General features: G+C 37.7%; 1 protein-coding gene across 2 annotated transcripts in view; it reads left to right on the forward strand.

Moving 5' to 3' along the window:
- Window positions 1–17,809, forward strand: part of LOC124796652 (nardilysin-like) — a 381,435-nt gene that overhangs the window by 115,340 nt on the left and 248,286 nt on the right. For both annotated transcript variants that reach the window (XM_047260712.1, XM_047260713.1), the window contains exons 8-9: window positions 934–1,055; window positions 1,136–1,256. In XM_047260712.1, the coding sequence (XP_047116668.1) occupies window positions 934–1,055; window positions 1,136–1,256 (243 nt within the window). The remainder of the gene's footprint in view (window positions 1–933; window positions 1,056–1,135; window positions 1,257–17,809) is intronic.

Below are 17,809 nucleotides of genomic sequence, written 5' to 3' on the forward strand. Positions count from 1 at the left end.
AATTGTTTCCATATCATTTCTCCCTTCTTTGATAATATTCTGTTCAAATGTAATATTGAACACAGATTCTTTTTCTACTGCATTTTGAAACTGGAACTTTAATTATAGTCACCCTGTACATTCTTTCAATCTCTGTGAATGTTGGCTTCGTGCCTTCTCTTGGCTACCTAATATTGCATACCACAAGAGAAGTGTGACAAAATGCAAAGTGCTGTTAATTTTATGGTGAAGTTACAAAATCTGATAATTTTTTTGCTGTGCTCAGTGTTGTTTCTAATTGCATTAAAACCAGAAGCTAAACACAAAGATTATCACAGTGCACAGACGCCTTGGGAACGTGATTGAATATTTGTTTCATGGGTGGTGAAATGTTTTATGTTTCCGTCAACTACTATTTTGAATTTGGGGATTTCACAGTGTGCACTTCCGTCTTCTTTTGGCAACAAGGCTCAGCAATTCATTTTTTTTTTCATAGTACCTCATAAAAATGTCAGTGTACATACAGATCCCAGGGAACAGAATTTGGAAAAGATTGGACACAGTTTCCTGAAGCTAATTTTTTTCCAACACAGGTTGTTCCATAACTAATCTTGAAGCTTCTGGTAAATTCATCAGTACTGTGGAAATAACTCTTCTCTTGCCACAAAACACAGTGCCCACCACTGGTACAGATTTTTCAATTACAGAAAGTAGGCAGCCAATGAGCTTAACATGTTTATGTTTTGTGTTTGTTATCCGACCTTTGTGAACAATCAAAAATGTTTGTGAAATCTGCTGCCATGCGGGGGATTGAAATCATACGCTTCATAAGTCAGATTTATTTCACAATTTGTACTTCCTGCCAACATTTTATTCCAGTGATGGAAGAACAAATATTCTGACAATTATATGTAGATCACAGTTGTAGTAATACATAAGCTTTCAATGTTTTAGGTAGACCTTACTTGGGCGTTTCCACCAATGTTGGCAAAATATCGCAGCAAACCGCACCATTATCTCAGCTGGGTCCTTGGACATGAAGGGAAAGGCGGTTTATTTGCATTGTTACGTAAAAGGTATTTTATTCAATGTTGCACATTCACCTTCTTTGAAAAGTTTTAGTTTGGTTTGTGGTATAATTATGTGTATGTTTCAGATTATGGGCCACTGATATCTACTGTGGGAATGATGAAAGTGGTGGTGCAGAAAATTCAATGTACTCATTGTTTACCATAAGCATTGTACTCACAGCAATGGGGTATAAAAATATTGATCAGGTAAAATGATTTTATCTTTTTTCACACTTATGTTACAGAATTTTAAGAGAAGTTGGTGTATGTTAACCATATAGTCTATTATAATGTAATTATGCAATAAATGCAACAGTGCAACACATCAAACAGAGGCAATTGTGAAATCAAATTTATAAAAGACATATCTGTTCTCAGGGGAGTCAAGGAAGTGAATGTGCTTTCAGGTGGAGTGTGATTCAAATCACCATCTGGTCATCAGCTTTAAGTAAATTACATAAAGCAGATATTGGGATTGGGGGGGTGGGGGTGGGGAGACATTAATTTTGCTTCCCATCCTTGTCCAATCTGAACTTGGGGCTTCACATCAAAGGGACACAATTTTAATGGGACTTAAATCTGTAATCTTGCTTTGACCAGCATAAGTTTTCTTTCTGTATATCCATCATATGCCTTTCCCAGCCCATAGTATTCTCTTTGGCCAAAGTGCACATACAGGTGTCCATGGATCTTACATTGCCTGCTGCTGTTGGCAAATTTTTTTATCATTTGTCGTAGCCAAACCGGTGATAGTATTTGGTACCCAGTGATAATCACTCAGTCTTATAGTCTTGACTGTCACAAATATTTGACTGTTTTTTTCTGAATATGCCTCGATTTCTGATGTAGTGGATAGGTTGTTACCTGGTAGTACAGCTTAAATATCTGAGAGTGAATGAGCAGCAGTGGAACTTTTAATCTGTGTTGTGATAAATATGTGGCTATTTTTTTGTGAATATGTCACGGTTTCTGAGGTAATGGTTAGGTTGGGACCTAATAGGACTGCTTAAATGTCTGGGAATGGAATGACCAGCAATGAAATGTATAGTCTTCCTTGTCACAAACATTTGGCTGTTTTCTCTGAACATATCATGATTTATGAGCTTGTGGCTAGGTTGGGACCTAACGATACAGGTTAAATTGCTGCAGGTGAAACAAAGTAATACCTATTTTCTGTTATGAAATTTAGGATCGTATGAATAAGCAATGTGATTGCTTACCCATATCAGACTCATGATTTGTCGTGATCAGTTTCACTAATCATCACACAAATCATTACCAACAGCAGTATGCAACGGAAAAGCTGCAGACACCATAGCGCATTTTACCAATTTTTTTTAATGCAGTGGATAACAACAATATCTTTGGTATGCTCTCTATATTGGTGATTATTAACTAAGTAATCATCCATTTTCCTAACACTGAACATATTATTTCCTCAGGAATCCACTGTTACTATTTACAGGTGGACCTGTAACATCACAGTCCTTAATGAATCATTAAATCCGCATTGCTCATGTTTGATGGGTTGCCATTTATCCTTTAAAAGGAATCCACATAATTAATTGTGATGCTTTTCCTGTGTTGTTCAACAAAGCTGGATTTTTTGATATATGAGCCTTTTTTAAAATTATGTATAACAACTTCAGATTACAGGCTGTTGACCTGAGGCTTAAGTATACGGTTAGAAACAATTTCGTAGAGCAAAATGCTGAGTCTGTGAATGTGAGTCTCTTCCACGTTGTTCAGACTGTCCAAAGTTCTTGATTTTTTACATCATTCATATTGATGTATATCTTTCTAAAATCTTTAAGAATGTCTTTCTCCCAAATATTGTAAGATCTTCCTTAGGTCTTTGGTCCATTACAGTAATTTTGAAATATTTTGTAAGACTTCTATTTAGAGCTTTTCATTTCATATGACAACACCACTGCAGTTTTTTGGGCTTCCTGACAAAATGATTTAACAGTACATTTATATGGGATGAGAAATTCCACCTTAAACAAGACACCTTTTTTCTGTTTTGTTTCATCCATATATTTTTCAGCACTTTTGTGCTATCTTCAGTGGGTTTAATTTTTTTATTTTTATTTTTAATTTTTAACTGTTGCATATGTCACATATTAACATTTGTGTTGTTTATAACATTATGTCAAAGTTCCATTTATACCTTAATTGGCAAAAAGTGGATGTATGCATTAGTTAACATACCCTACATGATGCTATTGTCCATTTATTTTGGTAGCTATTCTGCTACACAATATATCTGTACCAATATATTATTTTGTACTGTTTTAGTAAAAATGGTGGATATGTTACGCAATTTGCTAGTTCTGTATAGTTCAATATTCAGAGTCTGTTATTTGGAATACAAAGACCGGATTTCTTGCTTTATGCACATGATTTCCACCTCATGTTTTGTCTGCTGTGCGGCTGGTGACATGTTGATTACAATTATGGTTACGTAGTTAGGTACTGTTTTATAAGCCAAACATAGTTTGTTGAATTTTATGTTGAGTACGGTTTTATGACGTCTGGGTGTGTTGCATAAGATGGAATTTCTCATCCCATTTTTGTAGCAAGCACGGACATAACAAGAAGAATTGCACCACAAGATGATTAGTAAATTTATACATTTTTGTAATTTTGTGCTTTATATGACTTATACATTATTGGACAAGCACTCCTTATCATCCTGCACTACAATCTCATGCATTGCACACACACACACACACACACACACACACACACATACTGATTGAATTTTCTCAGTTTGAGAGAGCTGAAGGGTCATCTGTTTAATTGTTAGAAACCATACAACGGCCAAGATTGCATAATTTTTTGTTTTGTTTAAGACTATTGATTTCAATAAGCTATGCTGTCACCTTCAAGTTTTAAAATCTTTTGTTGTAAAACATGTTCATTTCACACTGACCTCATGCACAAGATGTCAGGCGGATAAAAATAGCACATAATGAAAGGTTTGTTATTGCGAAAATATTTAAAAACGTAAAGCACCATATGCAGCAGACTGTGTTCATGTATGATTTGCGACAATAATGTAATTAGACTGTTTTTCTTTGCAAAATGTGGCAACCCTGCAGGCTTGTGTAGGCAGAATATCTTCGATGTTGGTCTATAATCTGCTTCTAGTCCAAGCGCCACATCGATGCAACTGCTCAGTCGTGAATTTTGCTGTAATAAGTTAACACGTGTGTGTGTGTCTCTCATCATGGAAATTGAACCGCATAATATTGCGCAACGGTATGCCATTTCGTTTTGCATTAAATTGGGTAAAAATGCGATGACAGCTTATGGTAAGCTTCAGAAGGCTTTTGGAGAGGAAGTTTTTCATTGGCATAAAATGTTTAGTGAAGGCAGAATGAATGTTGAAGGTGAAGACTACAGTGGATGACCATCAACCTTACGGACGGATGTCAAGTTGGCCAGGGTGCGTGAACTCATACGATCTGATCGAAGATTATCGGTGGAAATGATTGCAGAAGAACTGAACATCAATTGAGAAATGATTCATCTAATAATAACTGAAGATCTTGATATGAGAAAGATTTGTGCGAAAATGGTCCCCAAGAATCTCACACCACAACAGCGAGAAACACGGAAAAATGTGGTGGCCAGTCTGTTAGAGCAAATGGAAATCAATCCAGAATTGTTGAGCCGTGTTATCACTGGTGATGAAAGTTGGTTTTTTCAGTACGATCTAGAGACAAAATGCCAAAGTTCGCAATGGTGCTCAAAGGGATCACCCATACCAAAAAAAAGCATGCATGTCAAAGTCAAAAGTGAAATGCATGCTTGTGTGTTTCTTTGATTCCAAGGGAATTGTTCATAAAGAGTGGGTGCCTCCTGGACAAACATTTAACCAAGATTACTACAAAGAAATTTTAGAAAGACTTTGTAAAAGAGTTCTTTGTGTCTGTGCCAACATTGCTGATAATTGGATTCTGCATCATGATAATGTGCCATCCCATACTGCTCTGTCAGTACAGCAATTTTTAATCTCAAAACAAATTTCAGTACTACTACAGCCACCTTATTCCCAGATATCGCTCCGTACGACTTTTTTCTATTTCCAAGAGTTAAAACGGCAGTCAAGGGACACCATTTTCAAACAACACAAGATGTCCAAAAAGCTGTGATGAGAGTCTTGGAGGATATTACAAAAGATGAGTTTCAGAAATGTTACTATCAATGTCAGAAGTGCTAGAAAAAGTGTGTGCAATGAGAAGGGAACTACTTTGAAGGAGACAACACTAAACTTGACTAAAACGGTAAGCAATATTTTTTTTCACATCAGTCTCATTACTTTATTGTCGCACCTCATACATATTGCTCACAGTTGCTTGTTGCATCATACAAACATTGCACACTACCGCACAACTGTTTACATGTGTTGGGCATATTCTAAACAGCGTGGGGGGGGGGGGGGGAAGTGTCTTATACGATCTTGGCTGTTGAATGTCACACACACACGCACACGCAGGTGTGTGCCAGTCTGTCTGCATCAGTGGCAATACCTCAAAGTAGGTAAGAAGGGGAGGTGGTGATGTATACCAGATACACAACAACCTTGTAGGTTTCAGTATGTTCATGTCTAATTCATGAGACCAATCAATGAACACCCATTACACCTCTACCTCTATTCAGATATTGAGTCCATCAGTTGGTGGGTCTCTTCCTTTATATTTATACAGATGGAGCAAAGAATGTCCAGCTGTAAAAAGACATCCCATTGTTGTCTAATGTTGTATTTTGTTGCAATAGTACTCCACTTGAGTGAAATTTAGTGTCTTTATGACATGATGACCTACATAAAATGACACAAATATTGTGAGATCCTAAATAATTACTATATTGTTAGTAACTGTGAACTCTGGCCAACCTACCAACCAATCAAAACTTTCCTGGAACTTTAGGGTGGTAAGAATAAACTCCATAACACAATAATAAGATGTGCAGGAGGTTTTTAGAAGTGCTCCAAACATGAACAAATGCAAATCCTTTTTGGGAGCCACCATATAAACAAAGATGTGTGATAGTGCAGAATTACAATTTGCTTACTAAAAACTGATAACAGGGACATGAAAAACTGACATTTTGCAATAAATGCAAAAAGAATGTGAATTCTGTCCCAGAATGCGAAAACACAAAATTACTTAATATGTGCTGTGGCATAGTGAATTGTACCCAGATGAACTATTTTATGAAGATAGTTTTAAACAGCTTTATCTTCTGCATATAAATATAAAAAATGTAACCAGTTTTTGGATACTGGTATTGCATGTCATCTGGCGAAGCCAGGTTTGGGAAGATAGTGGGTGTAAGATCATGCTTACAAAGTAAAAAGTACAAGAAGGCAACACTGTATTGCTGTGCATAGTGCTCTAGAACCACATCAGTTGTGGGCGGTAGAATGGCATGCATAACATAAATGCTGCATAATGCAATGTAGGGCACAGCTGTGAGACTTAGCATCTTAGAACAAAGAAACAAATGCATCTGTCTGCTAGCTAAAATTCAAAAGTTGGCATAATGTGGATACATTTAACATGGCGGTTTTAGGTAGTGGCTGTTATGAACTGTGGTAGCACCAGTAGAACTTGGGCCTAAAGTACCTCGTTCACAACACTGCCAACCTCACCAAAGAGTTGCGTGGTAGCCGTTGTGTGTTGTGCATTGCCCATTACTTTCTTTCTGTATTTTGAAATGAGAGGAGAGACTAATCCTGGTCCATCATGGGACTAGAACCCTCACAACAGCAGAAAGGGCCAGTGATCACTTTCAACCTTTGGCCATGTTTTTCTTGTGCTTTCGCAAAAACATACAGAGAAGTCATCAAGGTGTTATTGCTGCTGAATAAACATCAACAAGCAAATCAAATGTCAGATCACTTCCACCACAGGTGGTGTGTGTGTAAGTGTACACCCTTACACCTTTGCTGTGAACCAACATCTGTGACGAGCATGCACAGTACTGCCACAGTGAAGTATGTAAGGCTGCACATGGCACCTCGTTGTCAGTCTTGCAACTCATTCTGAGGATGGCTGGATGATACGTGACTGGAGGGGGGAACTTAGTTTGGTGGCATCAAACGTATTAAGACATTTTGTCAATAATTCATATATTTCATAAGATATTATATAAAAAATGTATAGGGAAATAGAAATAAACACTTATTACAGTAGCACCCTTCTTATGCACAGTGAGAGTTTGATATATTCCTGGAGAACACGATAGCAAGTGTTTGTTTAAGAGGGGGGGGGGGGGGAGAGAGAGAGAGAGAGAGAGAGAGAGAGAGAGAGAGAGAGAGAGAGAGAGAGAGGAGGGGGGGGGGGGGTTGCTTTAGCTATCTTTTTACCATGTCTGCATGAGATATAAAATGTAACACTGACTCCGAAAATCTCTCTCACACACACGTATCAACAGCACAATTCTTCACTGCTCACAGAGTATGTGCAGTCACTTTTATGTGGCAGTCGAAAGTACGGGGTGTTTTGATGTATGGTTGCTCAAGATACCAATGGTGATTGGGGCTGAACTACCACATTAACAACACTACCAATTTCAGCTAAAAATTGCGCTCTACCTATTACCTAATAATTTATATGCACTGCTTTGTTTGAGTTGTGCTTGCTGATTGTTTCCTTTTCTTATTTTGAAATGAGTGCAGAGAACAATCTTGCTCTGTCACGGGGTTCATATACGACTCACACAACAACAGAACGAATCGCAATCCATATGTCCATTATTACATCGGTTCTGCCTTTCCAGGAGCACAGAACATGGTCGTAGGCTGCCAGCCCTGTGAGACAGAGGCATGGGTTGTTCTCCCACTCCACTCTTCTCCCCTCGACAGCCAGAACTCCTCGTTTGTTTTATGTTTGCAGATGACTGCCAGAAAAGTGTCCACTACAACATGAGTATCGGAAATAATAGAGCGTGTAGAAATTATTTGAACTTGTAATCTGGATTTTGCAAAGCAAAATTTAATCAAATTACTGACATTTAAAACTAAAGGCACTATACTCACCAAAAGCAGCAACTCCATGATTTTGGGATGACAGCTTCAAAATATTTAGTAGGAACAGTAATGGAAATCCATTCCTTGTTGGCAAATAAATCTGTCACTCTCAAATTGAAATCTTCAAAGTTACACACAAATGACTTTTCACAGGATAGCATCCCAAAGGCACTCAGTCGTTCTTCTTTCATCAGGTTTCACAGGAACGTTTTAATTCCCTTGAGAATGAAAAGAATCACTCGGCATCTAATGTCAAGATAGGCGTTGTTATTAGCAGTTCCAAAACTTTTAACAGTCTTGTTGAATGAGTCGCAAAGTTCATCCTCTAGAATCAGTTAAAGAAACGAAACTGTGTCAGAAACTTCTGTCAACTCAAGCTAACATAGAAGTCTTGAAGCTCACCCTTTCTAATTTCTTTTTTCCAGAAACGTATATGTGTCTGTAATTTCAAGGTGTTTGTGCGGAAAATTTGAGGTGTGTTTGTCAAACTAATTTACATCAAATAAGTTGGCTGCAATCAGGTGTCCAGTGAACTGAAAACATAGTTTTGTTTCAGAAAGGATGGCAATCCACACTTCCAAAGCATCTCTTTGTTTTTATGCCCATAAAAAAATCCAAGGCTTCTTGGCAGGCATCATTTCGTCATTTTTGAAACTAATGTTGTTAAGGATTGAGTCAATGTCATCTCTGAAGTTTTGCGTTACCAATTCAAAGTTCTGGATGTCTTATTTTGCTTTGGTCGGTTCGGTTATCTTCTTTTGAAGCTGATTAAAAAGTGTGTGTGCATGAGGAATTATCTTGCAGAAAATGAATTCGTTATCATACAGTCTTTGTTTGTATGAACCAGCTTTTTCAATGGTAGAAGATAGTTTTATGCCCTCACTTGTTTCAGTGACTTCCATAAAAGCAATAGGATCTTCCCTGTTTTCAAAAAGTCTTTTACCACTCCAGAATGGTAATTCCATCTCGTTACACACACACACACACACACACACACACACACACACACACACACGTGGGCCAAGCTTTGTTGAATAATGCTATGCAGCTCCTTTGATCTTTGTGGCGAGTAAAAAAAGAACGAAGAAATACCTGAAAGATGTACAAAAAAGATGCGGGCTTTGTGATTAACAGAGGCTGCCATAGATATAATAAGGTTGAACTGATGCTTATAACAGTGGATGTAGTTTTCATTCGGGTATTGGTCTTTAATTAGCTTCTGAACCCGATTCGACTTGTCACTTGTAATGTTTGCACCATCGTAACTATGAGCTATTAGTTTTGCTCCGTCATCTCTAATTGTTTAATTTCTTTCAGAGTACTCTCAGCTATAGTAGGAACATTCTGAATTCCTGGATTAACAAAGTTTAAAATCTTTCAGGTTTCCCTCAACAATATAATGCAGAACAACCACCAGTTGAAATTCGCAAGTCACATCTGTGGTTTCATCTGTGATGATTGCAACATAATCAGCATGTTTTATCTCTTTATGAACTTCATCACAGTACACTTCCAACATGCATTGCAGTAGTTCGTTCTGAACAGTCTTAGGAATGCCTTTGAACACTGATGCTTGACTAAGATGAATGTGAAGATCTTTATCCTGTTCCACACTCAAGTGAATCAGCTCACGGAAAACCCCCTTAATTTGAAAGGCATCAGATTCATCGTGGCCCCTGAGAGCCAGTTCCAAAACACCACAGAATTGAAAACAGTTTACAATTAAATTCAATATATATCTCTTCTTTTCTACACGTTTGTTGTGGCTGTCAGTTGTTTGCCTATTTAGCGAATCTAATTTCTGCTGAATGTTGGTTTGGGCTAGAAATGAAAGGCCAAGCACATTATTCATGTGTCGTTTTGACATTTCATGTAATTTTATTTTAGCCCATATGTGCCCAATATCAGTTATTTTGATCTTACCCCAATGAACATCTTCTCCAAATAACACACAAGGAAAACAAAAAACAACATTGATTTCTTCAGAGCTACAAATCCATTTGTTGTTTGGTAAATTTCTGGATTGATCTTACGACATAGATTTTTTGTTTGCTGCTGCAGATTTAGATTCGGGAGTGGCCTACCTAGTGTTTTTATCTGAATTTTTTCACTTAGAGTCCTGTCACTAAATGGCATTTTTAATAACTCATTTACTTTGTTCACGTTTGCTATTTTCACAGTCAACTAAATTTTCCCTTGCAGATAACACTGGGCACACAGCTATATAAGGTCAATTACCTGTATACCGATGCCTCTTCTTTGGTCTTTTTCTTCTTTTTGTTTATCCTGGCTTCTTGAGATCTCTTGTAAAGAGACACGATACAACAAGTTCTGTAGTGGTGTAGGACAATCGATGAAGTTACACAACAGTTAATAATTTAACTTTTGAAAATGCGAGTTCATAGGCATTTATGGAAAGAAAAACACTCTCATACTCTCATGCGGTCAAGGAAATTCATGTAAAATTTTGTCTGTGTAATGGGCCTTACTACATCACAAATCATTCTAATGCTTTACAGTGTTGCTAGGCAACGTAATCAACACGGTGATATGTGTCTCAATGAAAACTGGACCTCAATATTTTGAATAAACTTTTGGTTCATTTTTTGTCAAAATCAGCACTTGTCTCAAAATTAATTTCTAACTTGGTGCATTAAGTCCAAACGCATTTGTAACTATTGTACGCGATTTACTGGACAGCCTGATCACGTACTGGCATGTAACGTATTTCAAATCGAGCGTGCAGGTTTCAGTTTTCCCTAATGGGCAAAATGACTCTTTTGTAATAAAGTGATGTGTCTATCTCACGTAAAGTTTAAATGAAACTGGATTTACTCTCCATTCGGGTCAAGATCACAAAATAAAATTCACCACATACGTCATCAAACTGTACATGCTCACTTTTAGCACTCTGAGTGATAACTCATCTCAAGCAAAAGCTGCACATAAATTCACATTTCTTTTTTATGCATACAAAATTCAAAACATCTTTATATTAAGCAAATAAATTATGGCATGTAATTACTAATTAAACATTTCCGATTGTGAATAAATTTCAAGAACTTGTGTTTCATAATCAGTAGAATTTTATCGCCTGAGAGAAATTATTAGTTTGCTAAAACAGATTCAGATTACAGTCGACTCGTGTCTGGACAATGACGTCATGAATCGACACTTGCTTGGAATGAACAAAATACCTGTACTGAAAAATACTGTCCATTGAGTAATTTACTGACTTTTATAACAAAATTGGTGCCCCTTGCATTGCTACACATGACCTTACATAAGTTTGTACAGAACGGTATTACATGAACGTAACAAGTATAAACAGAAATACTACACTGTTCTTTGAAAAACAGATGCTCAACATGTGGTGAATATGTTAGATTTTTTGTTCTGTTCCTATAGCCCTGCTGTTGTGAAATATACCAATATTGAAACAGTGCATCTTAGTTTCAAAATCTAAGTGCATAATTATATTAAAATTGTACATAACTATTTATAACAATAATTAAGTTTATTATTTATGTATTTGATTTAATTAAGCATTAATTTGCATTTAGGAATGCTTTAGCATTAACTAGCAGAAATATTATAGAACTATGTTGCAAGAAGTTTGTGCCCCGATGTATTCTAACATAATCGCTACATGGCAGACTGTGCTTCTAATAGGTCCTTTCTGGTAGCCAGACCAGCTGTGGCTCCATTCACCGCCGTAAGGAGTGTGTAGGAACAGATGGCCCACTCTTTCACACAGTGCTTATGAGAGAGGCAGTGCCAATCTGCAGTTGGCTCCAAGGTTCGGAAAACCACAGCGAGAGCGCACGTGTCAAAATGTGCCTTTTCAAATCAGAAAATACATACTCTGAAACAGTGCTCTACACACAATCCGTGTAGATTTCTTTTTCTTTCTTTTTCATACAACTGGTGCCACGGCACAGCAGCACTGCCTCAGAAGCCGCTGCTGAGTATTTGTGAGGCTGCATGCCCGAAATTTAATGGATGTAACCATTCCACATATTTTGACTCCTGCAAAATTTTTCCCCTAACATGTGAAGACAGTTATTCTCAGTTCTGCTTCGCTGAGTGCCATGTAGGTTCAATGTATAGCACTGTAAAGTACACGTAGCACGGCTATGAATGAAATAAGAAAAGGGGAAACATTCCAGTCAAAAAGCTCTCCAATACCACATTTTTTTAAATAAAAAAAGACTTTTTCAAGCAATCAGGCTTTGTCTTCGGGCACATAGCATAACAGCCTTTTAAATTCGTACGTACGAATTTTGTCTAAAATAGGTCTTCCATTTACAGATTACATTTACTGGCCCCTACTGATAACTCTAGGAAGAGAGTGCAATTACTAATCAAATGAAAAACTAGTTAGTTGTTTATTCATTTGTAGATTATTCACAAAATTATTGTAGATGTGTCATCTTAATTGAAAAAGGAAACAATTTTTGGAAAGTAACTACTTCATGCATACAGCAATATTATCTCAAGTAGGTCTAGATTAACATGTTGTATTGTTAATTTTGGTATATTGTATTCACTGTTTTTTATACATGTACTTATGCATAAAGAATGACATGTTGAGCTCAAGAAAATGGAAAGAGATTAGAATTATCCATCACAAATTGTGTGCGTGGGATTTTACGGTAAGCAGTGGCAGAACACACACATAAAAGATGGTTCCTATTGGCAAGCTTTCGGAGCCATTGGCTCTGTCTTCAGGCAGAAGGCTGAAGGGGAAGGAAGAGGGCTGAAGAAAAAGGACTTAATAGGTTTAGGAAAAGGGGTAGATTTCGGGAAGGTCACCCAGAACCGTGGGTCAGGGGAGAATTACCGTAGGTAAGGTTTGTCAGTAACTGATTGTTTTCGTTGTTGGATTTTACCGTAAGATTTCTTTGACTATGAAAGTTCACTGAAACTGATTGTTGTTTATTATTATTAAATGTTATTCCCTACTCAGTGTCATCAAAATAATCCTTGGCTTTGTAGTTAGAATTACGTAAGAGGTATTGTATTGTATTGAACTGGTGACTAGAAACAATGGAGAGGCTTAGTCCCTCATCCCTGCCATAAGCCCACAGTGGTACTCAACCCCACAACAGGCTACAGCAGTCTATTCACCCTACTGCCCCCCTCCCCCCAAACCCAGCGTTATTGCGCATTTCGACCCCATGTGAACCCCCCCCCCCCCCCCCCCCCCCCCCACACCCCCGCCCCCCTCCTCATCCCCTCACCAGACGAGTGGAACCCCAATGTTTGTGTGGTAGGGTAGTTATGGTGTATGCCTACGTGGAGACAGTGTTTGCGCAGCGTTCGCCGACATAGTAACTGAGGCGGAATTAGGGGAACCAGCCCGCATTTGTTGAGGCAGATAGATAACTGCCTTAAAAACCATCCACAGACTGGCTGGCACACCGGATCTCGACACTAGTCCACCTGACGGATTCGTGCCGGGGACTGGCTCACCTTCCCGCCTGGAAAGCAGTGCGTTAGACTGCACAGCCAACTAGGTGGGCATTTAAGAGGTCAGGGTGTATATGACCCAGGACAACTGGGAGATCCGGGAAAAACCCGGGAATTTTTTAGAATTCTGGGAATTTTTCATTGTTTTAGTTTTCAGTTAAATTTTTTGTAACATTGATCAATAAGAACCAATACTATAACAAAGGATATTACTGTATTTTGCTACTGCAGAATAATACTGCAGCAATAAAACTTGAAAAAAAAAAAATAAATAAATAAAACAAAAGTTGCCAAGGAAATGCGCCATATACAGCAACAAAACACAGTGTTCGCACAAGCATCTGCCAACAGCAAAATGTGTCAACGGGTTTAGGAAGACTGTGTAATGCTTCATAACAGCAAATTGCCTCTGGTGAGTGTGATATCACAACTGCTTACCGTAGATTCATTTGAGCAGTTGTGAGTGAGCTCATGCGCATACGCAGTTGAGTCGTATATGAGTAGTACCTTCTCCCGCTTTTTTGCCAGAATGCTACACTGGTAAGGGCCAATTGTACAGTCCTTGGCTAGCAGTCGCTAAAGTTCTATTGTGGGAGCAGTGCGAAAAACGCGTTGTACGAACATGTGATAACGCCTAAACGGAGAAAAAATGCGGAATAACTAAAACGGTGATTGTGGCAGGGCTAGTCAAGTTAACCGGGGAATAAGTTTTAACCCTGGCAGGAATAGTCACAGAATTAGTGATGACAAGATTGTTAGAACGAGGAAGGAAAAGAAACGGGGACATCACACAAATTATGGAAGAATATGAGGACTCCAAATTTATATAAAAATTTCGTACTACTGCTTCAGAAGCTAGAGCGTATGAATGAAATGTGAAACTATTTCTTAACGTGAAACTTTTTGCTTGTAGTAGGCCTAATAGGCATTTGATATTGGTACTTCGTGATTATATTCTGTCGTGTTATAAAAATGACCATTTGTGCCCAAAACAGTGTCGTTTATTCAGTGTGTGTTACAATTGCTGCAATATTAGGCAGACCTATTTCGTGACAAAATACACGTAATCGGATTGAGAAACCACACCAGTCTTGGGTTCTATTCGTATTAATAGTATTTTCAGTATTAAACAACATTTGGTTTTTTGATGTAGCAAAACGTTTGACGAACTTTGATGAGCTAATAGATTCTTACCCAGAAGGAAAGCACGCCATGTAAAGCTGTACTAAGGTTAGTGAGAAAAGCAATGCAAGGACTTAAGGATTGAAGAAACGTGTACTGTCTTGCTTGTCTATTGTCTTCACCAGTTTTATGTATCCTATATTTAATTTTATGTCACACAAAACATAACGTTATTAGCTAACAGGCAATAAAGAGTTCAAATTTTCTGAAGAGTTACTGTTCTCCCGATTACAAATAATCCCATCCAGTATTTGTTGTGAGTTGTTTTTTAAAACAGGGGCAGGTTGTCAAACCAGCCGATTGGGAACAGGAGAGGCATCACAGGAAACTTTTAATTTCCACTGTCCTGAATATAGTTTGATGGCACCCATTACAAAATGTTACATGTTTGAGTTCCACAGAACGAAATTCAGTGACGCATATATTTTATGTATCAGACTCTTCAGAAAGATGTGTGCTACAAAATGGACATTTTTTGAAAAGTCAATTTTTAAAATTTTAGGTTTTCTACCTCAAATGCTAGTGTGTTGGGTGGGGCACTATCTAGTATTGCCCCGGTTTGGAAATATCGTAGATCCGGTGCAGATCAGTATTGCCCCGGTTAGGAAATATCTTAGATCCGGTGCAGATCTACAGAGCAGTCTTAAGTTGTAATGGGGAAGTGGGTAGCCTCACGTGACCCATGTTTACATTTGGTGATTTTACTGTTCCCTTTTCGTTTATTGCTCTTACATCAAATGAAACCAAAACTGATTTCTGTGACTGGGAGCTATGAAGTGAATTACATAATTACGGAAGGCTAAAATATGTTATTAGTTTCAGATTTTATTTTATTTCCCCTTTCTGACAGTCAAGCATTAATTGCATTGCAGAACAATGAAGTTATTTCTGTCGATTTGCTAAAGAAATTTGGCTTTTATTAATCTTTTCCACTGAACCAGCCAATTTATTACCAGTTTATTTGAAACGGAGGGTTTAATTCCACAGTATTGGCTAGTTTAAAACTGTTCACTGCATTTCAGGTGCATGTTTTCATCTTCTATAACATATGGCATTATGCCATAATAAAGAACCAAACATGAGATAATACAGTACTGGTACTCGAACAATATTTACATCCGACTCTGGGCATACGAATGTGCACTTTAAGCAGAATTATGCATGGTTCACGAAATACCCATGCTCTTAGAGTATCCTCTAATGTCTTGTTTCTTTCATGACATTATGTAAGTCACTTGTTATCAGGCGTCATCTGGCAAGTGCTGAAATGAACCTATTTCTAGCAGGTCACTGGAAAATATTGCGAATGGTGGTTTGAAAAGCGTTAGTTTCAAAGTAAATTTCCTTTTACGCAAGATGAATTATGTGCGAGAATGTACGATGAATTTCATAAATCTCAGAGCTTTTGACTCTTCATTTAAAAATCAACTCTTTGAGTACGATGATTTAGAATAATTTCGAGCCCAGAAGATCTAACATTTATGTCGTTCTTAAACATTTTACTGGCACATTTGTGTGATGTATCATAAAGTGTAACACGCGCAAAAAGGGGCAACAGTATATGTGAAAACTTTTCTTTTCTTGTAGCAACACTATGTATATCAAATTAAACTATTAACTTTACCTATTTGTGTGTTCACGTTACCTAACAGTGATGTTGCTTTTGGCCGACTACATCACGTGTCCTACGTTCTGAATATCCGCTGTCATCGGCTGGCGAGATCACGTGATGTGAGCTATGACTGACTTACAAAAGTGCATCGCAGTCACGATTTCAATGCTTCAGTAAGTAACATGCAGTGTTTGGTGGAATTCGAATTTATACTTTCGTAACATGAAAATATGCAGTGGACATGTTGCTGCACATCAGACATCTTCCCAAAACGTGTTTGGTTCCCAGAGTTCCATTTTGTAAAGTGCCGGGAAATTCTACGCCCATGTATAAAACCATAACCATTCAAAAAACTAAGTTTTACAGTTCCGAGGAAAAGTATACTCTCACTTAACACGGAAAAAGTGTATTGTAACCTGGGAGGAAATGTACTTTTAACCGGGAATTCAGAGAAAAATCCAGGATTTTTTTTTCCTCGTCCACTTATACACCTGGATGTATACTCTAACTGACCTTTTAAATATTTGAATTTTAGTTGTCCTCAATCTCCTTAGGTAATTTACTGCACAGTTTTTTTCCATTGTAGAAAATCCTTTTTTGTGTTTCTTGTTTGCTATCTTTTAATTAGTTTAGTTAGGCTCTTGTTACACGATCTACTACTGTTTGTGAGGTAGGTGCTGATATTCTTCTTGATGTGCATAAATTGGTAAATGTATGAGGGTAAGTTAATTATTATCCGCAATTTAGCTATATTTTTGTTTATTTTGGTAGTACTGTCATTTTATGTTGATGATGCATGCATTGTTTATATTTTTGTTATATCTTTGCAGTTTTCAAGCTGCTAGGTTAGTTTTGCTATACACTGCTCCGCAGTCTATTTGCACTAAAGAAGAGCAACATTCAGTGATCCGTTTTTTTGTGGTCAGAATGCGTATCAGGGGCCCGAAATTCATCGAAGGGTTTTCAATACATTATGGGAACAGTGTTTTGCCACAATGGAGTGTCCCACGATTGGGATCGAAAAATTCCGAAATGGTCGCACAAATGTTACGCACGATGAAGGAGCCGAACGCCGTTTACCGCCACAGAATGAAGAAACCATTGAGCGTTCACATGAAATATTTCTCTTAGACGATTAACTATTGAGGAAGTGGCACATCGTCTGCAATTTAGTCACAGTTCTGCCTACGAAATCATCCACAGCAGATTTGTGTTTCATAAAGTTTGTGCAAGATGGGTCCCAAAACAACTCGCACTGTTGTGTAAACAAACATGCTTTGACATCTGCAAAAAACATTTGGATCACTATGGTAACAAAGGGGACAACTTCTTAGACAGGATCATTACTGGTGACAAAACGTGGATCCATCATTACGAGGCAGAGAGTAAACGGCAGAGTATGGAATGGAAACATCCAAATTCGCCATGCAAGAAAAAGTTCAAGACCCAACC

Source organism: Schistocerca piceifrons, chromosome 1 (assembly GCF_021461385.2).
Source record: "Schistocerca piceifrons isolate TAMUIC-IGC-003096 chromosome 1, iqSchPice1.1, whole genome shotgun sequence".
Classification (NCBI taxonomy): domain Eukaryota; kingdom Metazoa; phylum Arthropoda; class Insecta; order Orthoptera; family Acrididae; genus Schistocerca; species Schistocerca piceifrons.